The following is a 22014-nucleotide window of genomic DNA, read 5'->3' as shown; positions in this document are numbered from 1 at the left end:
TGTCTTTCTTTGTATGCTCTCTTATTCTGTTGGCAGGTAGAAATCATTCCACTAGTAGTTTAACAAGTGAACCAGTAGAAATTTGGCAAATCAGCTGCCTGCTCCCACTGATTTATATCTGCTGGTCTGGCTCAGGATGGCTTCTGTGTAAGGTGACATGACCTGAAGGAGGGCTGTCAACACAATGCAAATTGATCCTTTACGTATCACCACTTAGGGATGCTGTACCCGTCTGTTGACTTGATTCATAATCATCTAGCAGATTGAGTATTCTCATTTTGATGGCTTTTATATTTGTATACTTGACCATTAATTACCAAAAGAGAGAGACAGACAGAAAAAAAATTTACCAACATAATTCTGGATTAAAAATATTTAGCTATGAAGCATGTACTAGCATTAATGTATTTAGAGAACGGATAATCTAGTACTTCACCAAATAAGAGCCGTGTCAGATATGTCAATTATACTAGTTTCCAGTGAAATTAAACAAGAAGGTTGAGGACCCAAAAAGTATAATTGTCCGTAATTGTCAAAAAGTACAAAATTACTCACCTGAGATTAAAAGCATAGGTTATCTTCTCCAGGTACTACCTATTGACAAGTAAATGCATAAGAAAGACTGAAGGTAGTTTAGCAAGTATCTAAGAATGTTTTCATTAGCCAGTGATTAACCTCAAGACAACTATCAAGATAAACTGAAACTTTAAAAAACTTTTTTTTCTTTATTCCCTTTCTACAAGCCTATCCTTCTTAGATCTGAAAAACAATAGTTCAGATGTACCACAATTAGTATATTTCACTTAGCATTAGAAATAAAAAGTCCCACCACAGATTTAATGAAAATCCATTCAAGGGAACTGTCCTGCATCAGAGAAGGATATTTTTATTCCTTCTCCTTACATACTTACATTTTGCCTTTTCAGATCCAGAAAGACACATAAAGGAAAATACCTCTTATTCTCCACTTCTTTTTTCTTACTAGCTAGCTAGCTGTCTATATTAAAAATCATGAGTTCGTACTGATAACCTCCAATTCCAATCCAACGCCACAAAGTTTGTTGTCTTCCACTTTTCTGTATTTATAACCCCCTTCTCCAATAATGACAAACCTGTTCCTCAATGTACTTTTTCATTTGCTCAAGCCTAGAGTATACAGAAAACATTCTCAGGCTTGCTAACATAAACTTCTACAAAAAGCATACTTACTAACTGGAGTTCAAAATTTATTTGACTGATATTGTTTTCCTTGAAGCATATGCCTAGATCTTAAGTGTGCAATTCAGTGACGTTTGACAAATACTAACCCTGTAACCTCACACAAATCGACATAACATTTCAGTCAACTCAGAATTTCCTCATGGTTTTTCCCAATCTCATCATCCCCGTGACTTGCTGTCCCTAGCCAGAGACAACCAAGGTTCTGATGTTTTTGCAGCATATAGTTTTGGGTTTGGCTTCTTTCACTGAACATAATATTTTTGAGATTCATTTGGTGTATTACTATTTCATTGCTTTTTATTATGGGATAGTTTGTATTAGTTTCCTAGCACTGCTGTAACAAAGTACCACAGAACTAGGTGGCTTAAAACAACAGAAATCTGTTCTCTTGTGGTTCTGCAGACTAGAAGTCCAAAATCAAGGGGTCAGCAGGGCCCTCCTCTCTCTGAAGATGGTAGGGAAGAATCTGTTCCATGTCTTTCTCTTAGCTTCTGGTGTTGCCAGCAATCCTAGCTGTTCCTTGGCTTGTAGACAACACTTGCCATTCTCTGCCTCTGTAGTCACGTAGCCTACTCCCTGTGTTGTTGTCTGTGTCTCACCTCCTTTTCTTATAAGGACACTAGCTATATCGGATCAAGGGCCCTCTCTACTCCAGTATGACCTCACCTCAACTTAAATCCTAATTATACCTGCCAAGACCCTGTTTCCAAATAAGGTTACATTCACCTGTGTTGGTGGTTAGAACTTCAGTGTATCTTTTTGGGGACCCAATTCAACCCATGACAGCAGTATTCTGTTGTATGAATATGCCATAATTTGTCTATACATTTAACTGTTAATGCTTGTTTGCAGTTTTGGCCATTATGAATAAGGCTGCTGTGAACAATCTTGTAGAAGTCTTTCGGTGGAGATACATTTTTATTTCTCTTGGATATATGTATTTTTCATAGAATATGTGTAATTACATAAGAAACTGCCAGCATTTTTACAAAGTAGTTGTACCACGTCACACTTCTCCCAGCAGTATCTGACAGACAAGTCTAGCTGCTTCACATCCTTGCAACATTTGATTTTTTAAGACTTATTAACATGAATGATTCTAGGGATGTGTGGCGGTATCTCATTGTGGTTGTAATTATACTTCACCGATGACTAATGATGTCAAATGCTTTTTCCTGTGCTTATTGTCCATTCATATATCTTGCTTTGTGAAATCTTTTCACTATTTCTTTTAATTGGGTGTCTCTCTCTTGTTCTCTCACCTCTCTCATTTTTTAATTGTTTGCAACTGGTGTGCAGTACAATTGATTTTTGTACTTGACCTTATATTTCATTACCTTTCTAAATTGACTTACCAGGAGTTGTCTACTACTAGATTTCTTAGAATTTTCTACATAAACAAAGAGATCATTTGTGAATAGAGACAGTTTTACTTTTTCCTTTGTGACTTCACTCCATCCCACAAATTTTGATATTTCATATTTTCATTATTATTCAGTTTAAAAAGTTTTCTCATTTTCTTGTAAAGCATGTGGGAAGGCTTTTGTTCATGTGCCAGTGGTAGAATAACATAAGCAGAGTCCAACGCCTCTGGACTGATGATTTGATAGTGTACTTGCAAACCAGTCAATTCTGCTCTTTAAAAGAAACCTTATTCAGGTAATGCCTGTTTAGCATAGTTCCCAGAATGTTATAGTGTGTGCAGTGGGTTTTCTGTTACATGATGCTGTTATTCTGAATTCTTTAGTATTTCCACACATCTAATTTATAATAGCGATTGATCTTCATCATGATGAATTTTAAGTTTTTTAGCTGCCTTCTGAGAAAAGGAAAGATCACCTAATGTTCAAAATAAGGAGAAAAGTAAGAGAACGAATATCTATTGAACACATACTCTGTTCTAGATTTTTGCCATCTGTCACAAATTCATTGATAAAATAATCCTCATAGCCACCTAATACTTTGGTGATTATTACCTCCATTTTGCCAAGAGGACACAAGATCTAGAGATACTTAAAACTCTCCAAAGTCATTCAGTTAGTAAATGGTGGTTGGGATTTGAACCTGAATTTGTGTGATTAAAAAATTCTTTTGTGTGCCATTAAACCACATTTTTTCTGTCATGGTTTTAGTTTAGATATTAATATTTTATCATTTTTTGAAATTGGCTGTTCAGATATGGCTTATATTTAACTCTCTGGTAAGGAAAATTACCTTCCCAAATCTGCCAAATAACCTTACTCTACTAGAAGATACTTTAAAAATTTGACTTACTTAAAAAAATACAGTACAGACCTTTTATTCATTCCTATAGGCCGTTCCCACAATTACTATAGGAAAAAGAATGGTCTTTTAAAGTTTTTTGAGGTTTAATTTACATACAATATTATATTAGTTTCAGGTATAAACATAATGATTAGATATTTGAATACATTGTGAAACAGTCACCAAAATAAGTGTAGTTAATACCCATCGTCACACATAGTTACAAAATGTTTTTTCTTGTGGTAAGAACTTTGAAGATCCTACTCTCTTAACAATTTTCAAATATGCAATAGAGCATTATCAACTATAGTTACCATGCTGTACATGACATCCCCATGACTTATTTATTTTATTTTATAACTGGAAGTTTGTACCTTTTGACCACCTTTGCCCATTTCGCCCACCCTCCACCCCTGGCCTCTGGTAAGCACCAATCCGTTCCCTATATTTATGAGCTCGGACATTTTGCTTTGTTTTGTTTTTAAACTCCACATATAATGAGATCATATGGTGTTTGGTGTTTTTCTTTCTCTGTCTGACTTATTTCATTTGGCATAATGTCCTCAAGGTCCAGGATGGTCTTAATATATTGTATAGTGATTATTTCTTACTTGCTGATGTGTACAGACTTACAGATATGCATGGCTTCCAATCTCAGAATATTCTAACCTTCTCTTGGTAAATTCATCTTACAGAAGGAGAACTTGAAGCAGAGTGGTTGCAAGATGTAGGTTTATCAACCCTGATCTCGGGTGATGAAGAGGAGGGTGGCAAAGCCTTGCTCTCAACTTTGACTCGAACCCAAGCAGCTGCAGTGAAGAAGAGATATAATACTTACACTCAAACCATGAGAAAAAAGAACAAGCAATCCATCAGGGATGTCAGAGACATCTTTGGAGTCAGCGAATCTCCTGTAAGTAGTGAACAGGGCTCAAAAGGTTTGGTTTGCTTGAGGGGAGGGAAGGGGAATGTGGAAAAATTATCAGAAAAGGCCAATCATCTTCTAGCTTTAAGAGAAAAGTAAAGCAGACAGCAAACTGCAAAATTTTTGCAAATTTGGAACTTAAGTGATTATTTCTTATTCCCCATACAGCAGTCTCCCCGCACACAAAATTTATTCCTTTCTTTTGAAGTTGATCGCTTCTTTGGTAATGGAGCAAGTCTTTGTGGATGAGATACACGGAGCCTTTACTTAAACCTCAGCACTGAATGGAAACTCTGTGGACAGGCAAAGGAGTCCCAGAGAAGTGGGCCCAACTATTATGTGCAAGTCTGTGTAGTTTGTTTTAATTGGGGGTGGGGATGGGAGAGTGGTTAGGGTACCCTTTATGTTCAAAGAAATTAAAATGATGAAAAGTGAAATATACAGCATTAATCAAATGAGCCAGAGAATGATTCAAAAAACCATGAGGGAAGCATCACACGTTTTCTGAGAAATGGCTGGTTGAAATGCCAGCATACCCTTGGCTATTCCACGGCCACAGTTTTACTTCTGAGGCTGAGTCATGTCCTCCTATTTCTGTGGTTGTTTTACTGGTAGCTCTGCTTTACAGTTCACTCATTCATCCATTTATTGCATCATTGCAGTGTTGCATTGAAATAATTGCGTCATTGATGCAACAGATAATTACTGGATACATTCTCTGTGCAATTCTTATATCAGGTTCTATGCCGATAGGATTCTTGGAACTTTGGGGTAATTCATATATAGGAAAAGGGGAACTTGATATTCTGCTGCAGTCACAGGTAAAGTTGCCTGGGGCAAGTTGGTTAATCACTTTGATTTAGGTTTCTCATCTGTTTAATTGTAATATCAATAGTGACATAAATTAAAACTTCAAGGATATTGGGTAGCTGGCATAACTGAAGACAGTCTCTAATTTGAGTTAGTTTAGGTTGTCTGTAAGTCAAATCTTCTCTTAGATACATTAATCACAGTGGGGTGTTGCCAGGGCAGCTCACATATACAAAGTTAAGCTTTGTATTTGTGTTTACAATGTCCTAGAAGAGCGCTGTCCTTTAGAACTTTCTACGTTGATGGAAATGATCTATTTCTGTGCTGTCCAATATGGAAGCCCCCATCACATGTGGCATTAGCACTTGAAACGTAGCTAGTGTAAGTAAGGAACTAAAAATTTAATTGTATTTAATTGTAATTGATTTGAATCTAAAATGTCACATGTGGCTTGTAGCCAGTATAATGAACACAGTTCTAGAATCCTCTGCTGTATATAACGATATATACTCAAGGTAAGCCATTTTGAGTTCTACGCTGTTTGAACTTTCAGCCTAGTTGAAACCTGGGTCTTCTTGGAAGGTGAGATTGTCTCAAGCTGTTAACTGAGTAAAGGTGATGCCCGCAGCTTGAGGCTAGGGCTCCAGCCACATGAGTCCTGGACAAGATGCCTATCAAAGAAAAGGTTTACCCTGCAGGTTTAAATTCCCTGGGTCATTTTCCAGTTATCTCCCAGATCATCTTGAGAGAATCCTAAGAACTTGGCCTACATGCGTCCTTTCCTCATTTCTGTTTCCAGCTACTTCAGACTAAGATTTTTCCTCTTCCCTAGCAAACTGCAAAATATGGGTCTATAGCTTCTCCTGAATCCTCCAGTTACTCAAGAAAATGCATAACTAGCCTCTCTAGGTTTCCCAAAACGTTGCGCTATAGTCACATAGAAGCAGCGCTTCTCCCATTTCTTTCACTCGGACCCTGAAGGGAATCGTAAGGTGGGCACTTAACACATTAGGGCTTAAGTATAAAATGAAATGAAGAGTCTTACTTTTCCGTAACATGTAAGTGCAATAAACCGGTGTTTAACTCCAGCAAAGGCAGAGAGAGGGCCGCATTCTTGGTGGGCAAGGGGAGTAGCCCCGGGGGCTCTTCCTCCTGTCTACCCTCCTCTTCTCCCACATACCCCCCAGTCTTGCTGCGGAAGCCCCAGTTCTAGAGAGAATGGGGAATGAGGCAGGGGGAGTTGTCACAGGTAAAAGAATGACCATATATTCCAGGGAGTAGAGGTCTTGTGCTGTCCTGAGAAGTGGGGCATCTGGAAGTCAGGGAAAGCCTGGCATTGTATTATGCTGCTTAAAAATTCACATTGTTCTTTGTCAAAAATGTAAAAAGCCATATAAAGCCAGCCTTTTAAAAATATGGTATATTTACAATATGTAAGTCCTAATAAACATTTCCACAAGATTGTGTTTTCCTAAAAACTTCAGGATCTGCTTCTGCAGGTAAATAGACTTGGAGGTTCTTAGAAATGTACCTAAACTTTTAAGTTTCCGATTTGAATTTGACGTCATGAATACCAGTTCCTTCCTCCTCCTCCTTCTTCTCTTCCCCGCTCTCCCTTCCTTATTCTCTCCTATTCTTTATTTCTGTCTTTGTCATCGTTTACCTACATTAATAGAACAATTACATAAAGTTTCCATTCCATTTTCTTAATGAAGTTTTAACATTACAAGTTGCATTAGGTAATTTTGCATTAATCTTAGAATTATGAATCTGACCCATTATACTCACCAAATGAAGATATAAATAATTTAAAAAATAAATATGTAGATTATCCTAGTTTTTTTCTTAATTTTTTGCATATAGAATCCCAGGTTCAAAATCATTTTTCTTCAGAATTTTGAAAATATTTGTCTGTTATCTTCTCTCACACACCATTGCTGTGGGGAAGCACAATATCTACATCAACTTCATTCCTTTATATACAAATGTGGAAGCTTTGTGAATTTCACTTTTTATTGTTGGAACCTTGAAATTTTAGCAGTTTTCCTTTTTAAAAAAATTCATCCTGGTCACTACAAGTGAGCTCTTTCATTCTTCAGCTTGTTCATTCTGCATATTTTCTTCTAACGTTTAAAACAAGTATTTATTCCCTTCATTTTCTCACTGTCTCCTTCTGGATATTAGATGATTGTTGTTAGATGATTGTTTCATTGTTTTGATTGAATCTCAATATCTCTTAAATGTCCTATTTTCCAAGCTTTGTTTGTGTGTATGTTTGCTCTACATTCTCGGCTGGCCCTTCAACTTCATCTTTTATATCATTAATTTGGCCTTGGTTGTATTAACACTTTTACCTTTCATTAATTTTTAAAACTTTAATAGTCCTCTTATGAACTTGCTGAAGCCCCTCCTTTCCCCTAATTTTTCCTTTATTTTGTGATCTGTTCTTGTTTCTCAGCCGCAGTAGCCTCTCAGCACTCTGAAGGTATTAAATTAAACCTTAAATTCCAAGGTTCTCTTTTTTTCCTTGAATTATCTCTTTCCTTCAGGGTCATCTGTTTATTTTTGGCATCATTACATTGCTATTGTTCAATTAACTTTAATCTTTGGATATTGATTTATATTCATTAATGGAGAACTAGATTGACTGATTGATTAGTATAGGTAGTGGTCATATATTTCTTATGCAGTTATGTAGACCCGTTTTCTCCCAAAAACTCTCCCCCAAAACAGGAGTCTGGGCCTGTGTGAGTGGTGAAGTGTGTCAGTGTCAACTGTCACACTTCACTTTAAGAAATAAATATGGTATCAATGCCAAAGTAACAAGATCCTGCAGAATCATAATTTGTTTCCTTTTCAGGCAAACCCAACTTTCCTTTTTATACTCCTGTCTATATCCTTTTAGAAGGCCCCAAGAAAGTGCAATTCAACATTCTTTCTATCCAGGACCACCGCACCCATACTAGGACAGCCACTACCATTCCCAAGGCAGGTGGTCACTCTGTCACCAAGGGGACACTTGGGTTTTATCCTGGAATTACATTTAGCTGCTACCTGCTGTTCTTCTAAACAGCTGTTGCCTTCTGAATTGGGCAATGCCTTCCTGCTGTTTTTATTTTCATTCTGGATATGTGCTTTTTCTGGATCAGCATTTACCTTCCACACATTTTTCTCTTATACCTTTTTTCAGGCCGAAGTTTTTCTCTACCCTTATCAAACCGCTCTTGCTTGCTGTTTATCTTCCAGAAGCATCCAACAATTTCTGTTCTGCTAATGGAAATGTTTAGTGGTTTCTAGATCTACTCTTTGAGAAAGGTATCTCTTTGACATTTTGAGTGATTTGCAGGGGGAGGAGAATGTGGTATGTGCATTGTGATATCTTGATCCAATTTTCCTATGTTGATTTTTCAGTAGTATTTGTTCCTTTCAAAAAATGTGTTTTTTCCCTTATTATAGAAGTAATACATCGTCTTTAATGGAAACTTAGAAAATATGGACAAGCGAGGTAAAAAATGAGAATTTCTATGGGCCCAAATAAAATTTTACGATTTAATTAAATATCCAATGAATATAATTTTCAGTGAAATTCTAACCATAAAAGAATAGAATATTTAACCCTTGTTTTGGTAGAGCTCTTATACACTAAATCACAGATATTAAATCACCCTTTGGATACATAATGCAAGGTCTACAGTCCATTTCATCATGAGCAGAAGTTCAGTGCTCAAACAGATTTTTTCTAATATTCAGAAGATGTGAATCAGTTATTACCTTCAGTAACACATTTAATTGAGCAAAATAGTCAATCTAATATATTTCCAATTTCATAATTGATAAACAGTTAAAGGTGGGACTAACTCATAATTAACTGTATAAATATAGGCATACAGTCCTTAAAAAAATGTTATATCACACATATATATTTGACTTCATGGCCCAGAAAACCCAAGAAATCATGAGTTTATACAAATATGAATTTGTTTTTTCTCTCTTTCAGTGGAAACTGATCTTTGCTTTAGCGTAGATCCAGCTTCCTTCCATCTTTCTATTTTATCTTTCACATGTGGCCTTCATTCTTTTGCTTGCCAAGGGGGCTGGGCCACTCCTGCCACCATGCCCATGTTCCTGGTGGTTCCTGGAGCTTGTACCAACTGACTCTATCTCTCTGACTTCAGTTTCCCAGAAATCTTACTTGGTAGAATTCCAGTTACCTCTCATTGCCTAGAAATGTTATACAATCATACTTAGCTGCAAGAGAGCCTGGGAAATTGATATTTTTTCATTGTACACAAAAGTTCCTGAAAAAAAAAAATCAGGATCCTATTAAGGAAGACAGGTGACTGGGTTTGGGGCAGGCGGTTGACAGGATCTTCCACACGTACCAGTGTCTGTCACCGGGCCTGGTGTGTGGTGAGCTCCCAGGACTGGCTGCTAAGTGGCCAAATGCAGTGATCAGTGCATAGGCAGTCATGTCTGTGGGTGTCTCAACATGTCTGTATGAATGTGCACATCGTATGCGTAACACGTGATTAAATGCAGTTACCCTTGGGAGAACATGCCTGAATAAAAATGCACTTTCATTTTTCTCAATAGGCAGATGATTTTTGTTGTATCCCAGCTCCTCTTTTGGATGTGAACCCAGATGAAGAAGGGATGCCAGCAGTTCCCTGCAGAAATGGTCAACTGGTAAGACAGAGCAAGGGGATCAGGAGAAGTGGTTAATTCAAGGCAGCCTGGAAAGTTTAAAAAAAAAAAAAGCCTACTTACCTTGTAACAATGAAGAAAAAAGGGGACTCAGACTCAGGAATGAATGATTAAATAGTTAAATCCGCAAATTCTATGGGGCCTGCTTGTACCTACAATAACAAAAACAATCACAGCTGCAGCTGCAGCCACAGCCAGAAGTCAGTACATGTGGGAGGTCATCAGCTAAACTATTGTTCTCTTTGCTGAGTGCATAGTGGAAAATTTTATGCTACCTTCTGTAAATCTTTCAAAATTAATTTAATTGTCACTGTAAGAAATATTTTGACATTTAAGTTACTTTCTAAATGTAAATATATTGTGGGACGCAGCACTATAGCATCTTGAACGTGTAACAATAAGTGGGAAAAGTGCACAATCTTGCACAGGAGGTAAACACGTTTTATCTAGAGCCCACCTCACCCAGTTTAGTGCAAATTTCAAAGAGTGATGATCTGAGTTCCAAACTGTCAGTGAAGCTATTTCAGTGAAAGAGATGAATCTCATGCTGTGATCTGTACCTCCTGGCATGAGGCCTGAGTCCTCTTACTGAAGTGGTGACCCTTCACCCTGAGAAGGACATGGGTTCCTGACATCTTCCTCCACCTGGACTCATGGCAGCAGAAAATTTACAGTAAGAGACCTTCCTCTATCATGCTTCTGTGTGTTTCCTTCTCTTTAGCTCTTTATTTTCTTTCCTAGCAGAGGAAGAGGGATTCTTTGTTGTTCTAAGAGTAACCCCTGTACCATTCTTGATCTGATTGATGATGAGATGATGATGTTTAGATTCTCTACAGTCTACTTTCATCTTGCATATATTTTATGTGGGGCACTCTGTCCACATCTTGCAATTGTCTCGATACAGGCTAGCCCCTGGTCCCTTCCAAAATTCTGCTCAAGGGTTTGGATGTGGCCAGTTTGTGTTCTGGCTGCTCTTCTGTTGCCTGAGGGTAGGTCAAGGTCTGGAGGTGGAGGGTGGTCAGCTGGGGCTGTGAGCAATCCTGTTTTCAGATTTTTGTCTCTAATTTTTTTCTAATTTCACTGCATTTCTCATAACAGTGTGAACTCTGTCTAGTCAGAGGTCTTTACATTTTCTGTTGAGTTGGAAGATTTTTCCCTCGGTTCAGGGAGTCTTCTATACCATCCTTCCGGCCAGGACACTTGATCCAGGCATTTGTTCCTCTCTGCCCGCCCTCTCCCCTTCACAGCAGCCACTACCTCTTCTCTCAGCTAGAGGAGGGGCAAGTCAGAGTAGACACGGGGTGTTTTCAAAGAACGATTTCTATGAGCTTTTCACCTCACCTGCCTCTACCTACTGTTTTGATTGCCTCCTCTTCACCCTGGGGTTATAGGGATGGCTCAGCACATGACCCCTGACACTGGAAAAATGAGACAACAGCAATTTATTACATGTTCTCACAGCCCAGGGAGGGAGGACACCACACACCATACAGAGCCACATGTGGGGTGCACTTGGGAACAGAGTGAACAACCAGGCTTTGTAGTATCAAGAGGGGGAGTGCCCCCTTGGTTCTCACAGAGGATGGATTGGCTTGTTTGAATAATTCCATGGGTGGACAGGAAACTGAAACCCACTACTCAGGGATAAGCAAGAACTGTGTCTGGCCCCCTGAGTAAGGAGTGTTGTCTTACTAGGGGACCTTATCTGAGGGAGCAAAGTGGGAGGGGAACTTGGGCTTAGACCACTTACGGCCCTCCCGCTTTTACCGGATGTCAAGGCAACGTGTAAGAGTGAGTCTTATTTTAGATCTTGTTGCCTCATTGACACTCCACGTCCAGCCATGGACTCTCATGATGAGTCTATGCTTATTTTGTTTCTTTTCTCTTTTATCACTATCCCTTTTATTTCAATTCTTTGATGGTCTTGTCATCTTTTAAAGGTTAAAGGCAAGTGTGGTGACGAAACACATGAAGAAATCTCCCACTGAGGTGAACGAGAACGATTAAGTTGTATTCCAGCCACACCCCTGAACTACTCACCAGTCTATAGAATGAGAAAGCAGTACTGCTTTTATCCCTGGAGGAGGATGAGGGCTAGCCCGCCAGAATGACCACAGAGAAGAGTAGAAATACTAATTTCCGTAATCACATATATTACAAACTGTTACATCTTCTTAGCAGATTGCATCTCTTATCCTTTGAGCAAATCTGGCAAGAAATATCTCTGGATACTAAATTTTAATAACTAAAAAGCTTAAATCCTAAACTGGTTAGTATCAGTGTGCTAGGCTGTTGATCATTTTCTTTCAGAAATTTGTAAATATTAATCTATTTGCTTTTCATATAGTGTTAATGTTGAGAAGCCTGATGCCTCTCTAAATCATTCCTTTATTTGCATCCTGCTCTCATTTTTATATTTCTGGAAGCTTTTAGGTTTATCTTTGTTGTTAGAGACCTGAACTGCCATCAGGATATGAAATCTTTTTTTTTTTTTTTTAACATGATCCAGCAGTCAGCTTTTTGTTTCTGAAACATGTTTCCTTTCAGTTCTGAACATTCTTTTCCCATTATTTCTTTTACTTCATTATCTCCATTTTCTCTCTTCTTCTTTTCATTTCTTACATTAAACTCACACAGCTCTTAAGTTGTCTCTTATATTTCCCATGTCTTTGTTTTCCGTTTGTTCTGTATGCTAGCAGATTTTGTCTACATCATTTTGTGGAAACCTAATTCTCATTTTTGTCATGAGTGGTTATAATTGGGTCCCTGTTGATTTTTAAATTCAGCGATCATACTGTTAATTCATAAGAACTCCTCCTTTTTTCACTGATTTACCCTTTATTGTTATAGTTAGTCCTGATTTATGATTGCAATAGTCTCTCAGATCTCTCTGAAATTATTAAATCATTATAAGCCTTTTTCTCTTCCCTCAATTATCTTTCTCCCAGAATGTATATCACTATACTTATTTTTCAAAATGTTGATTTTCTCCACAGCTGACTTTTTTATAGTGTTGATTTTTCTCCAGTGGCTGATGATCCTTAGTGATGGTCTGGATTGACTAGTTAACGACTTTTAGGATATGTCATTGCTGTATGATTTCTCTGCCATTATATAGATATTTTCCCAAAGGGCTCTTTATTGAATAAGAGGGCTGACTTTGGGTCCTGTGTAAGCAGTAAGGTATGTGAGCAGTCTGTGAATGGATGTTATTTTAACGGCACACATGGGTGAGTCCGTGCATGTGTGCATGCGTAGACACATGTACATACACACGTACACACACAAATACACGCATGCATGTACCTTCAATGCCAAAGGGAGAGTGGCAAATGACATCATTCCCAGACAAAACTCATGTTCTCCTTTTATTCTCCCATCCATGTCTTTCATGAAGGTCCAGAGTGACCTGATATTGAGGTCTGTTTTGGTCCCAACCCTGGGCATCTTCCCAAGGCAGGTAGTTCACTTCATTCAGAGTGCTTTCCTTGGGTCCATACGTGGCTGCTGTCTGCTGTTCAGTGTAAAGGGAACTGTTGGGAGTTCGGTCGGGCCCTTCCATTAAGGAAACACTTTACAATAAATTATCCTAGCCATTGCCCTGGGGCCCCTTCTTGTCCTGTGTGGTTGTCACTCTAAGATTGGTTGTTTGTCTGTTTGCTTTTTTGTGGATTTGCCCTTTCTTTGCCTTATGCTATCCTTAGGCTGAGAATTTCTTTACAATTATGAAATAAATTACTTACTTTTTATTTTCCAGGAATTTCTGACAATTTTTAATGTGTTATTAGAACACTTTGCTGGTTTTCAGTGCTCTTGGAGCTATACTTAAAAAATACGCCCTTTCTCTAATTCTGAGTGATTGAGAGTGGTACACTCTCTGACCTCCATCCTGACCTAAGTTTTCTTGTACTGCCTTTTCAGCATTGTTTCCCCTTCCAAAGAGATGTGTGTTCTTCATAGCAATATAATACATACACATTGGGGGAAAGTTAGAAAATATGGAAAAGCCGGATGAAAAATGTTTCTAAGGTCTCATGTAAAAGTTTATTTCATTAATATCCAGTATGCTGAATTTTGCAAAAAGTTGCGTTAATCATGGAGTAGAATATTTGCATCTTATTCTGGGAAATGCCATTATATCACAAATGCTGCTAAAAATCTTAGAGCATATGCACAAGGCCTATAGTGCAGCACATCACAATTAGAATAGTCTCAAATCCATTTGCTGCGTAGTGAAAATCAGAGCTTTTCCAATACTCAGTGATGGGAATGAAATATTTGGTTCAGTCATATGTGTTTGTGAGATAATCAGTCTAATGTTTTTCCAGTTCATAATGAAAAAAACCCTGAATACCCTTGCTTTTGATTTTTAAATCACTCCAAAATACAGTCATAAAGTCTGATTTTGAAGTAGCATAGTTTAATCAGTAAGCTTCCTGACTTAGACAATTAGAGGTTTATTTTCCTTACAAAATAAGACGTCTGTGGCTGGCTTGACTAATATCCCTCTTTCCATTCTGTTTTTTATCTTTCCATTCTGTTCCACTCAGCATACAGGCTAGTATTTAATGCTTACAGGACGTCTGGGCATCACAGGTACCATGCCCATGTTCTGGGAGAAGCATCAGCTAGCTGATTCCATGCACTTCAACAAGAAAACATTAGCCTTCCTGGGTACTCTACCAAGTAGGGTTTTACTCGAATCTCTTTGGACGGAAACATCACATGATCACACTTAGTCCTTTTAGATAGACACGCAGCATCTTGGAGCAAGATCATGATATTCATATGTTAAAGAAGAAAAGAAAAGTGGGTTTTGGCAGGCAGGTAGCAGTGTTTGCTTTCGAGGCTCATTTCTATTGCAGTGCATGATATTTATGAGGCTCAATATCCTTTTGGAGGAATTGGTGAATGCTACCAATTGCACTGTAGTCATTAACTCTGTGTATGTCCACATGGCTGTGCATTTATACAGATTCTAGTGTAATGTATAATTGAATAAACAATCACATAGTGAAAGATATGCCTGGATAAAAATGACTTTCATTTCTTTCATTAGCCAGGCGATACCTGTGACAACCATCCTAGTCAGTTGGACGACACCCAGGAGGAAAAAGAGCTGCCGGGAGTTATCAAAACAAGTGGTTCCTTGGTAAGTGATAGCAGGAGAACTGGGGTTAGGGATGAAAAAAGAAGCCGTTCCTTCAAGACAATCATGCAAAACTTCAAAACAAGGCAACATAATTCAGGTGGCTGGACAACTACAGCTGTCAACATGCCTATCTACTTTTATTTGATTTGTAGGAAGCCATTCAGCAGTAAATGGACCCGAGTTTAATAGTTAAAGCCACAAACAACTACATGCTCTATTAAAACAGATACAAACCCAGAAAACCAACGATGGTAGGCATTTCTTTATGACAGATTTAGTTCCTTTCCATTTTTCGTTTATTTTGAAAAATTCTCATAAGAGTGTTGGTTCCATTGAGTCACAGCTCCACCAGCTATGGACATCAGGTCACAGGACAGCAGTAGGTGCCCTCAGGTTGTCCACTGCTTCCCTGGTGCAGGGCGAACACCAGGCATCTTAGTTCTGACCACACTCTTCACCCTAGGTGTCTAGCGCCCTCCCCTTCCCCATCCCCCTGCTTTTCCCCAGAGCCACTTCCACTCCCCACTTAACCCAGAGGAGGGCAAAGTCAGGCAAACGTTGGGAGAAAGATCCAGCTTTTGTCAGTTTACAAACGGGAAAGATTGCTTTATTTATGGTTTAGCCAGAGCCTGTTCTCACGTCTGTTTTTACTTGCACTTCTATCCTAAGCTATCTTTTCTCTCCCTTGGTGGAGCTTATGTACTCTACCTTTCCTTTAATTTTTCCATCCTCATATTCCCTCCCCTAACTTCCTCCCAGGTAGAAAAAAGCAAAATGGTGAATCCAATAGGTTCCCTCCTCCCTACTGAGATGGTGTTGGGGAGAGACTGAGTTTCAAGGGCTCTGCTCATATTGACCCCAGATGTGGTTTCTCACACCTTCAGTTGTTTTCCCTCATGATTTGGAGGAGATAGTAGTTGTCTATTTCAAAAGTGTCTCCATTTGATTAGGAGGGAGGCGGATTTTGGAAAAGAATTTACATTATTCCTGGAATATTTCTCTCTGACCACCACTCGTGTGAATGTTGCTGGGATTCTTTTTTCTTTTTTTCATTATGTTTTGTTGACTCTACTAGGTTTTAGGAGAGAAAGGCTTGGTCATTGACTTAACTCTCCCATTTTATTCCAGAATATAATCCCTATTTTTTACAGAAATAATACATAACTCTTTTTTTTTTAATTAGTTTATTTTATTTATTTTTGTCTGTGTTGGGTCTTTGTTACTGCGCGCAGGCTTTCTCTAGTTGTGGCGAGCGGGGGCTACTCTTCATTGCGTTGCATGGGTTTCTCATTGCAGTGGCTCCTCTTGTTGTGGAGCACAGGCTCTAGGCACGCAGGCTTCAGTAGTTGTGGCTCATGGGCTCAGTAGTTGTGGCTCGCAGGCTCAGTAGTTGTGGCTCGTGGGCTCTAGAGCGCAGGCTTAGTAGTTGTGGTGCACGGGCTTAGTTGCTCCCTGGCATGTGGGACCTTCCCAGACCATGGCTCGAACCCATGTCCCCTGCATTGGCAGGTGGATTCCTAACCACTACGCCACCAGGGAAGCCCCAACTCTTTCTTTTTATATTAAAATTATCCACAGTTTTTTCTCTGCTGGTATTTCCAAGCTTTAGTTCCCTCGCCTTTTTTTTTTAATAACATTTATTTATTTGTTTGTATGTTTATTTACTTATTTGGCTGTGCCGGGTCTTACTTGTGGCACGTGGGATCTTCTTTGCGGCACGCAGGATCTTTTAGTTGCAGCATGCGAACTCTTAGTTGTGGCATGCATGTGGGATCTAGTTCCCTGAACAGGGATTGAACCCGGGCCCCCTGCATTGGGAGTGCAGAGTCTTAGCCACTGGGCCACCAGGGAAGTCCTAGTTCCTTCGACTTTATCACACAAATCCTCTACTTTTGAAAACAAATCAACTTTCTGTTTCAAGAACATAGTTGGAGCTTTCCAGTGATAAAATTTTGTTTGGTCTTTTCTCATCTTTTAAAATGGGCAAAAGATTTGAATAGACACCTCTCCAAGAAAGAGATTTGGCTGGTGAATCATCTTATGAAAAGTGCTCAGTATCATTAGTGATTATGGAAGTGCACATAAAGCCATGATGAGATAGCTCTACATACCCTGTAGAATGGCTGAAATTTAAAAAGCTGACCATATCGACTGGTGCTAAGGATGCAGAGCAACTGGAACTCTCATACATTGCTGGTAGGAATGTAAAATGGTCCATCCGCTTTGGAAAATAATTTGGTGGTTTCTTAAAATATTAAGCACATGCCTTCCATATAGACCCAGCCATTCTACTCATAGATAATATATATTCATACGAAGACTTATCCACAAAAGTTTATCGCTTAATAGCCCCAAACTGGAAAGAACCCAGTTTTACCTGCAGCTAAATATATGAACAAATTGTGATATATCCATACAATAGAATATTTCTCAGCAATAAAAAGCAATGAACATTTGATATACAAAGCATGGATGGATCTTAAAGTAATTATGCCATGTGAAAGAAGCCAGACAAAAAAGATTCAATTTATATGAAATTACAGAAAATGTAAATAACCTATAGTGAGGGAAAGAAGATCAGTGATTGCCTAGGGGTTGGTGAGGAGGAGAGGGAAGGAGGGATGACAAAGGGGCGTGAGGACATTTGGGGAGTGCTGGTTTTGTTCATTGTCTTGACTGTGGTGATGGTTTCATAGGTCTATGTATTTGTCAGAACTCATCAAATTGTATACTTTATAATCTATCTCAAGAAACCTTTACAAAAGATTCCATATAATATTTTATGATTTCTTTAATATCCAACACATTTATTTTGCAATAAGCTACTTACAATAAAGGAATTTTCTATTATAATATAGATGATTGTCCATTGTCTATATATTATACATGGTTGAATCTTGACTCTAGATCACAAATGCAACTAAATCTGGGCATTTACAAAAGATTACAGAAAATTTACAACCTGTACAGAAGGCTTACAACCCAGTCTACAGTCCTTACAAACTACTCTACAAATCACTTGTATAGATAAAAGAAACATTTTCCTTATGTGTAGTCAACATAAATGAATTAGTCATTAGAGGTGTTAGTTAACTCAAAGGCAAAGTAGTCGATCTAGTTTATTTCCATCTAGTTTATTTCCAATGTCTTAAGTCAAACTCAAATAGCTACATTTGCTATTGATTTATAATTCACTGCAAAATACAATCATACCTTCTGTTAAAAATGATCAATTGCATCTGTGTTTGCTCTGTAGTAAAGAAAATCTAAGGAACCTTGGTTTAAACAAGTAGGAGTTTGTTTTAATCACAAAGTGAGCAACTAATGGTGGATAAACCAAGGCTAGTACAACTGCAGTGCAATGCACTGCCAACCTTAGCACGAAACTTCTAACTTTTTCCTTTCACGCTGCCACCATAACATGTGGATTTAATCCTTAAACTTACAAGATGGTTAGCAAACTCTGGATCCCATTAGGAACATGTGCCAAGTGACTGTTCGTTGTTAACAGAAAACCTTAGCTCTCCTGGAGAACCTGCACAGTGGCATTTCTCATATTGCTCATTGACCTACTCTTGCACTCTTACATGACAATCTGGGTTTCTTTTCTCTTCTTTGGTTGCCTGAACCTTATTCCTTTATAAATAAGCTTTTTGTGTTTGCCCTCTCTACAACTTTTTTGAATTTATTGCTGGAATTCTGAACTTTCACAAGAATCAGCCCCTTATTTCATTCATCTTGGTGACTGCTCAGTGAGTTCTTTCTGAGAACTGATTTCTTTCTTCAGTTTCTGGACATTGTCTTCTATTATGTCTTAAGTTATTTTTTTCTCTGCATTTTCTATGTTCCCCCCTTCTAGAACACATATTAGATGGTTCCTGCTTTGCTTGAATTGAATTTCAGTATCTCCTAAATTTTCTCTCCTGTTAATCTGTTTGCTCTGATTTCTTCATCTTTATCTTCCAGATTAGTAATTTTTTTCTTGGTCATGATTCTGTTTTTTTTTTTAAGCTTGTCTTACTCCTTGTACATTTCAGCAAACATATTCTTATTTCCCAAGAACAACTTTTTTCTCTCTGATTTACCCATTATGGTAGCTGTAGGTTCTTGATTCATAGCAGCAATAGCCCCTTGAAGATAAGAATTATATAATTTGTAAGGAATGAGATTATTTCTGTGTCTTTTTCATTGATATATATATATATTTTAAAGTGCATGCATTTTAGGTATATAATTCAGTTTGAAGAAGTGTTTTCACTCATATAACTACAGTCAGTCAAAATAGAAAACATTTCCATCACCAAAGAAATTTCTCTCAGGCCTTTTCCAGTCAGTCCTCCTTCTCCTGCAGAGGCAAACCCTATTGAGATTAATATGCACTCTTGTGTCTGGCTCCTTTCACTCAGAATAATTTTTAGATTTATCCATTTGTTGCGTGTATTAGAAATGTAGTCCTTTTATTACTAACAATAATCCATTGTGTAAATATACTATTATTGGTGTATCTATTCACCTGATGATGGACATGTGGACTGTTTCCAGTTTTGCGCTATTACGAATAACGCCGCCAATACATTCATTTAGTATAAAGGATGTATATTCTCATTTCTCTTTGGTAAAGATGCAACATAATTCAGATTGTTGGCAAACAAGCCACCCTCAGCCCCATCACCCATAACCCTTAAACTCAGCTAGGAATAATTCAGTAAATCAAAAATAACTAAATTCTATCTTTTAAAGAAAGCATCTACAGGCAGAAACAACAACAACAGAAACTAATTTTTTGAACATGTATCCTAAGTGGAGGATGTTGTCAACTAAAGCTTGGTCCTTGTGGGTGAGCACATATGGAAAAATAACAGATTACCATGTAAATTGTTTTTCATTATTTTCAGTATCAACTAAGAAACAAAAATTTAGCTTTTCCCAGTTATTTTCCAAATGTGAACATCTTGTGTGGAGAACATGCTAGCTTTTGGAATGCATAGCAGTAAGTGATACAAGCCGTGGAGTCCTGCCCATGTGCAAGCACCATCGGATTAGGGAAGCGCACATCTCCTGTCGGGTGACAGCAAGTGTCCCCAAGCTTACAGTGCAGGGAGAGCTTCTCACCAAGACTATGGATCCTGGATGTTTTTTCAAGTCCAGCTCCGCAGTCCCTCCACCGTACCCCTGTCTATCAGGATCCTGTCACAGCAAGAGGGTGGGATGACCCACCAAAGCCTCCATCAGGGCTGAAAGTGTTCAACAAGGCAGAAGACACCAGCACATTTTCAGGTGGAACTACCATCCCTGGGCCCCTAAAGTTGTCTGCAATCATAATGCAAGTCTTTATTAATTTTGATTGATTACTGGAGGGAATTGCTGTATGTTTCCTCTGCAATTGAGTAGGTTGATTTTACTAAAAGGCCAAAATTGTTGATGGTTTGTTTTTTGCGAGTGACTGGGGTGTACTTAACTTTAAGATGCGTAGAGGGGGCAGGTGGGTTAGTGCAGTAAACACTCCCCAAATGCAAAACTGATGAAGGGAATGAAGAATTCTTCATCCAGGCAAAGCCGATTTCATTTTCAGTCACCCCTCCATTTCTTTTGTTGTGGTCTCCCAAGTGCCTTCTCTTTTAGACCCTTCCTCCTTCAGTAACCATGGGGGATTGGTTCTAGGACACCTCAGGATACCAAAATCCATGTGTGCTCAAGTCCCTTATATAAAATGGTGTGGTATGTGCATATACCCTACACACACCCTCCTGAATACTTTAAATCACCTCTAGATTACTTATAATACCTAACACAATGTAAATGCTATATAAATAGTTACTGGCATATGCAAAATTCAAGTTTTGTTTTTTTTGAAATTTCTTGGAATTTTTTTTCAAATATTATCCATCCGGGTTGGATGAATCTGCAAATGTAGAACCCGTGGAGACAGAGGGTCAACTGTACTCAAACTAGGAGCCCACCCGCCTCAAGGCAGTTAGTTCATTTTATTTAGGCAGAATTGGGGGGGGCGGTTCTAGGGTTATATTTAGGGGCTGTCTGCATATTTAAAGAGGGATGGTCTACTTGACCTCTATCTATATTTTGTAAACAGCTCTTAACTATTTGCCTGTGGCCCTTTCCTACTCTTTGTACATTCTGTTATTTTTCTCTTCCCTCTCTAAAAAATTTTCTTTTATGCTATTTTCAAATAGAAGTTTTTATTTTACCAAATCAATTCTATTAGCTTTTCTTCTAGAAATTTCTATCAGCTATGGAATTCTTTGCTGGTTTCCATTGCTGTTAACAATCTGTTTCTTTAAAAAAAAAAAAAATATATATATATATATATATATGTTTTCTGCCATTTTTAGTGATTTGGGGTGAGGGGAGTTAGGTGATTGTCAGCTTGCCATCTTGACTTAAATTTCTTGTGCTAGATCTTTTGTTCTATTTGTTCCTTTAAAGAAAAAAGAGTCCTATGGGTTTTTTTGGGTTTTTTTTGCGGTACGCTGGCCTCTCACTGTTGTGGCCTCTCCCGTTGCGGAGCACAGGCTCCAGACGCGCAGGCTCAGCGGCCATGGTTCATGGGCCCAGCCGCTCCGCGGCATGTGGGATCTTCCTGGACTGGGGCATGAACCCGTGTCCCCTGCCTCAGCAGACGGACTCTCAACCACTGCGCCACCAGGGAAGCCCAAGCGTCCTATGTTTATTTTATAAAGTAACACATACCATCTATAGAAAATTTAGAAAATATGGTCAAGAAAGATGAGTGACAGTTTTTTAAAAAACAAAATATCGTATGTTTTTATAAGTATCGAATATATTCGATTTTGCCATAAGGTTCCTTCAGTAAAGAAAAGAATATTCATTTCTTAAATTTCAGCAATGCCCTTGTACACTAAAGCAAAAATCTACTTCAAGCTTTATAAATGAAAAAACAATTTGGTACTATTGCTAT

At 38.3% G+C, this 22014-nt stretch overlaps 1 protein-coding gene across 1 annotated transcript in view; it reads left to right on the top strand.

The window, feature by feature from the left end:
* ARHGAP28 (Rho GTPase activating protein 28) overlaps positions 1 to 22014 on the top strand; it is a 65571-nt gene that overhangs the window by 1015 nt on the left and 42542 nt on the right. The window contains exons 2-4 of the mRNA XM_022551315.2: positions 4182 to 4399; positions 9815 to 9907; positions 14985 to 15077. Of these exons, the coding sequence (XP_022407023.2) occupies positions 4182 to 4399; positions 9815 to 9907; positions 14985 to 15077 (404 nt within the window). The remainder of the gene's footprint in view (positions 1 to 4181; positions 4400 to 9814; positions 9908 to 14984; positions 15078 to 22014) is intronic.

This window comes from Delphinapterus leucas, chromosome 14, assembly GCF_059928025.1.
Source record: "Delphinapterus leucas isolate spDelLeu-1000000601 "Yukka" chromosome 14, BTC_Dleu_Yukka2, whole genome shotgun sequence".
Taxonomy (NCBI): Eukaryota; Metazoa; Chordata; class Mammalia; order Artiodactyla; family Monodontidae; genus Delphinapterus; species Delphinapterus leucas.
Note: the sequence above shows the minus strand (reverse complement) of the source record. Positions and strands in the feature narration are given on the sequence as shown.